Below are 6,000 nucleotides of genomic sequence, written 5' to 3'. Positions count from 1 at the left end.
TAATTAATTGTTCATTGCATTGTTGCATTTTGAATCTTATGCTCAGTCTGTGGATTTAATAAAGGGAAGCAAATGGAAGCAAAACAAATGAAGGGTGGTATTATTCTCTTTTTCCTTTTTGAGGTGGGGGGGGATATTGATTATATGATAAAAAGAAAGATATTATTTCTGCTTAGTGAAATATCACATCCTTTTTCATAGGATAAATAGATCAAAGTTGTGTCATTCAGGGGATCTGTTAGCAAGTTTTAACAGGAACCCAATGAATTTTCATTGTTTGGAAAAAATTGGAGCTTAAGCTCCAGGGTTAAGTGTAGTGGGTGCATGTGTTTGTTGATGGTGGTTTTGTATTTTTTAATTTTTTAATGAACAGTTGATCATTCTTGTTGCGTTAAATTGTTCACAAACACTATATCCAGATTTTCCACAATGTCGGCATTGCAATTAGTTACTTCAAGGCTGTTTCAGCACCAATATAAAATCAGTGTTTCTTTCTTCTTCTTGGTACTCTAGGAAGCAGCCACGGAAGGACAGAAGATGAAAGCTCCTATTCCCAACTTGATTCTCTTGTATGCTACTCTAACACAGAGCTTGAAGGTTGTGACCAAAAGGGGATCAGGTAAGTAAATCTTTATCTCTATGTCTATGATGCAGTTTGGAAAGAAGTGCTAAAAATTTGAAAATGTATACTAAGTTGTTGATAGGGTTGTTTGGAACATCGTTAAGTGGATTTAAAATTCTGCAGAAAAAATGTTAGTAGCTTCTATATATATTTAGACTATATTATGGCAGGTGAAGTTGATGAAAAAAAAGCTGAAAATGTTAAAATAAATTATGTAATTTGAAGTCAATCTAACAGTTCATCTGCTGAAGGAAATTTGTTGCCAGAACTATTTAGCTAATTTAAAAGTCTTCATTGTAGTTGTTGTTGTTATTGTGAGCTACTAGATGTATCTGTTTGACAATATACTTTATGGTGAAGAATCTCTTAGAAATGAGAATGGTGCAGTTTTGGTTTAGGCTACTGATTTTTGTAATACAGCAAATAGATCAAGCACGTTAAATTTAATAACCATGAAAAGCAAACAACAAAATGCATTTTTGAAAGGGCTACCTCATACATGGTTGAAGAGTTTAATTCGTCAAAGAAAATACAGGCAGTTTTCCAGAAAGCAAACAGGTGGCATGTTTACTAAACATCTTTCATACTGCTACTATAGATGAATTATCTTCATATGTAAACAAAGAGAACACCAGTACTGAGATAGTTGGATAGTTTTGGGTTTCATTTCTTGCATGTCACCCTGAAATTCTAAATTTATCTTCTTTCACTTTTCGCTGTATAGTGAAAAAAAATGGAGGATACTGCCTCTGCAGACGATCTTGCTCTATGGCAGGCAGTAAAGGATACTAAATCCTTAATGGGAGTCTTAATCCCATGTTGATGGAGTTAGTTAATTAGGTTTGTTGTTACTAGTCATCTTCCTTTTGGCAGTGGAGTGTTTTAGTTAGCTTTTGTTTTACTGTTCTAGAAGTCTGTGTCTGATTCCTTTTGTCTTTTTCTTAAATCTGTTTCCAACTGGAGTTGGCTGGTAGCTGTTGCAAACTGGTGCTTAGGGAGCACACAGGTCTTTATGTGTTTTTGGATAACAGCATAAATCATGTTTTGTGTTTTCAATGGATAATATTTGTTACAACATTATGAAAGTGATTATGTCTCCAATGTTTTAGTGACTGGAAATATAGATGGAGGGAAGGCAAATAAGGAGTACTTAAGTAAGGTATTCCTCAACCAAAAGCTGAGATCAAAATATATTTGAGGATATTTGAACTTCAGGAAAACTGGAATATGCGGACCATGTGCAGAGCAAAGGAGTTGGTGGTGGATTGGTGCGTTTGTAATATGGTGATGAAGCCCAGATAGATATTGTAGATATTGTTTAAATGTGTCTGGGTGAGGCTGCTCTGTTTGATTCAGATTTTAGACTTCTAAGCTTTAGACATTTTTTATAAAGCACTACATATTTATAAAGTATTACATATTTTGTAACATATTGATCATCTTAAAGTAATTTTTACAATGGCATCCATTTTTTAAGGAACTGAAAATTGACTCAGTTGTCAGATAGCTGCTCCTTTAATGTGACAATAATAAGAACTTGAATTATCTTTGTATTTCATCTCATCTTTTTTTGCCTGTATCCTCTTCCACTGATTAAGCAAGACAAAAAGAAATGGTAAATATACCTTCTGGTTGGGAATGTAATATAAGTGCTGTCCAGCAAATGAAAAATAATACTTTTTAAGAAGTACAGAATATGTTCACATCCCACTGCTGTAATTAAAGGAAAAAAATGTAATGGAATTATAATTGTTATGGAAACCTTTGGATCATACCTTACTGTAACAGGGTCCTTGATGTTTTTGCATGAGATCGGCTTATCCTGTGTATAGTTTTAATTAGCTGTATCACCAAGAGGACTATTTGTCACACTGTATATGCAAAGGCAAACATCTCAGATTTATAGAAATCTCAGATCTTGCTGCCTTTCATCATGTTTAGAAGTTCTTTAGGTCTAAAGTCACTAAAGAAGTAGGTGGGATGTAGTAACATGATGCTGCTTGGTTTGGCTTTTGTTGTTGTGGTTGCTCTTTGGTTTGGTTCAATTTGGTTTTCTTTTTCCATCTGTTGGGTGCTCAGGAGGCCTGTTTTGCAATTTTGAAGTATTTGTACAAATAAAACCTTATTTACTTTAACAGAAGTTTTAGCAAAATTAGAGTAATTTATTTCTGCTGTGAAAATAGAAATGGTTTCCTAAAACTAATACTTAGAAAATCAACTTGGAAAATAGAAGTGAATTTTTATGTGAACATGTTAACCAGAGGCAGAGAATGGTGAGGAGGTGGTTTACATCTCTTCAGTCAGTTCTACCTGAGAGTTCACTTCGTCCTTGAAATGTCAGCATTAAAGTAAAATGAATAGGAAAACGAAGATGTTGGAATGTTTTGATAGTTATGAGATATTAGAATTATAAAAATGGAGTAGTAGTATTCACCTTTTGACCTGTTGCTTTTATGTGCTTCCTTTCTGTATGAAATAAAGGGATGTGTAGAAAACAGAGATGTTGCTGCATTAATATGCAAGCTGGTTTTCCCAATTGAGCTTGTTTCTAAGTACCAAACCTGAAAAGAACAGCCTGGTGTTCTTTATATATTTAACTTTAGTATTTTATGTTAAAGAGATCTATCCTTGGAAACACATCTTTTCTATACTGTCAATTGGATTTTTCTTTCTAGAGTAATTCAGCGCTCCTCTAAGTTTTTTTTATCAGCTGTGTTAAAAAGATAGCGATTAATAAAAGTATGGGTTTCTCTATCTGGTAGGAATACATTTCCAACAAGTTCTCTGATCTGTCAAGAATATGTAAACCTTCAGAATGTCAGTGAGGATTCACAGCATGCCAAAAATGTGGATAGGCTCAAGTTCTGGTTTTATTTCTAAGGATGGATTACAATTCTGACCATCTATTGGCTTTGAGGACTAAAGATATATGAAATTAACTATGTGTGTGAGCAATTAGGATCAACATAGTGTACTTGCCGCTGCTTGTGTTAATTGAAAAACAGGTTAAACAAACATTGCATGAGGAAGTTTAGGGTGTGCTGCATTGGATTAAATCTCTGATCATGAGAGCTGTCATTTTTCAAAGCACTTAAATGCCATTACTTAAAGGCAGTCTTTGAATCTTTCTACAACTGTGTGCTGTTCATCAGTTAAATATAATAGTATGGTGTATAAACGGAGGAGTCTTAATCAAATACTTATAATTATAGCAGGAAAAGCATTCTTTAAATTAGCTTGTTTACAGCTGTGTGACATACCTGTTTAACGCTTTATCTTGCATGTATGATTCTATCTGACCGAAGATGCATAATTATTTCCCAATTAATATTTAAAATAATTTCTCTAATGCAATGAATAGTTTTAAATAATCTTTAACACAAAATGGATTTAGTTTACATTTAAAGCATGTAATAAATGAGTTTGTTATGTAAGAATGGCTGGATGAGCAGTAACAGTCCCAATTCCACTAATAAATAGAAATGGTGCAAGAAACTTCTTCCTGTATCCATAAATGCAAAAATTAAATTAGACTTAAGCCCACCTAAACGTATCCTGTCAGTTATAGTTGAATGCACAACACCTGCAAGCTGTAATCCCTTCTCAAGCAAGAAAGAAAAGATCCCTTTGCTGTTCTAACTGACTTCAGGGGAGAGGCAATGGTTGTTAACGGGACATTTTAGGTATTTGGCGAAGTCCCCTTGAGCTTCTGGAGAGGCTTCAGAGTCTGCAACAGTGACTGCAAAGATGCACTTTCCTTTGGCAGATAATGTATATCAGATGTGATCAGCTCAGCTAATCGGGAAGCTGACTCTTGCACTACTTCCCAGCTTCTTGAAATATCTTGAAGCATCTTGCTTCATGAAGCAATTCTTCTGCTTGATCACCATGTCCTGTTTGATGCAAAGGCTTAAAGCATGCATGTTCTGATTCATTCAGCACATGGCTTAACTGGAATTGGCTTAGAAGCATAGGAAAGAATGCCTATTTTTTAACATGACACTGAAATTCGTATAAGTTTACAGTATGCCAAAAAAGTACATAGATTTACTTTTTCTGTAATCCACTGAGTGTCTGTTGTTCAGTGAAATCCTTGATAGTATTTTGAAAACTTTATGGTAATGTATTTTTAGATGTTTTCCTTTCCCCTTCCCCTCCCCCCAGCCCCCAAAATTGTCCTTTTTCCTTACTAAATTGTAAATTTATTTTTTTTGTTTTCCATGTGGTTTTAGAAACTTGGGTTTTTTAAAGTTTGTTCTTTTCAGGTTGAATGGTATTTGATCACTTACTTGTGGTAAATAGAGTTTTTTCTTATGAATTATTTAATATTCATCAAAGAGGAAGTAGGTTAGGAAAGAGAGCCTCATGCTGATCCATAGAGACTAATTTCCTTATAGCATGTATATTAAATAAAATACTGGAACACTGCATTGCCATCTGGTGGTATTTTTACAAGGATGCTGAATATACAAAGGAACAAAAGCACACTGTTTGGGTTTTTTTGTTAAAAGCCAAATCTCTTAAAATGGAAAAATGAGAAAAAAAGTATGTAAAAAGATTTTATTACGTGAAGAATTATGACTAGATCACTGCAATTAGACAGTATTAGTGAAGTGGTATTTTATACATTCACATTGCCTAATAGCAATCTGATGTTGTATTGAAAAAGGTGAGTTGTTACCACTGTCTGTACTTATATCTTTTTCTACATTATTATGCATCATGAATTAATTAATTAATATCCTGTGTTAAGTTCTGCTATTGTGAATGGAAATTTTGTTTTCTAGGTCAAATTTATGCGATGGTGGAACAGTTTAACTCAAAGAACAGTTTTTCCAGAGATGGTTTATTAGGATATGTATGAGATCCTTCACATCATTATGAAGAGATTAAAGTCTGTAGATGTATTTTGTCATGTAACAGAAGATTACTTCTTTTTTAATGTCTAATATTTCTGTGCCTCAGCTATGATGAAGGAATATGGGTAGTTCTAGTTGTTTTACTTACATAGAAGATCAATATTATGAAAAATGAAATTGAAGAGCATTGCCACTGCAATGTTGGCATTTCTGAATTTTAGTTTGCTTTGCAGAACAAAATATTAATTTTAACTAGGTGAAAATAATTCAAGGTTTTTTTTTGTGGGGGTTTTTTTTTTGAAAACTAGTGGAATTCTGGGAATCAGAGATGAAATATATACTAAAAATCTCAAGTAGTTATTTATTTTGACAAATTCCATGCTCTTTAAGAATGTTAAGCAGACATTTTTCTAAATTATGGCCCTCTATGAATTTCTATGGATTTATATTAATTATTTCTCATGTAAGAAGAGGTATATTTTAGAGAATACTATCAGTTGCACGAAGAATATTTTTGCA

At 33.4% G+C, this 6,000-nt stretch overlaps 1 protein-coding gene across 1 annotated transcript in view; it reads left to right on the top strand.

The window, feature by feature from the left end:
* Positions 1-537: 537 nt before the first annotated feature.
* Positions 538-6,000, top strand: part of IL1RAPL1 (interleukin 1 receptor accessory protein like 1) — a gene marked incomplete at both ends in the record, with an annotated part of 629,614 nt that continues 624,151 nt past the window's right edge. The window contains one exon of the mRNA XM_084276853.1: positions 538-619. Within this exon, the coding sequence (XP_084132979.1) occupies positions 538-619 (82 nt within the window). The remainder of the gene's footprint in view (positions 620-6,000) is intronic.

This window comes from Gallinula chloropus (genome assembly GCF_964237585.1).
Source record: "Gallinula chloropus genome assembly, chromosome: 1".
NCBI classification, from domain to species: Eukaryota; Metazoa; Chordata; class Aves; order Gruiformes; family Rallidae; genus Gallinula; species Gallinula chloropus.
Note: the sequence above shows the minus strand (reverse complement) of the source record. Positions and strands in the feature narration are given on the sequence as shown.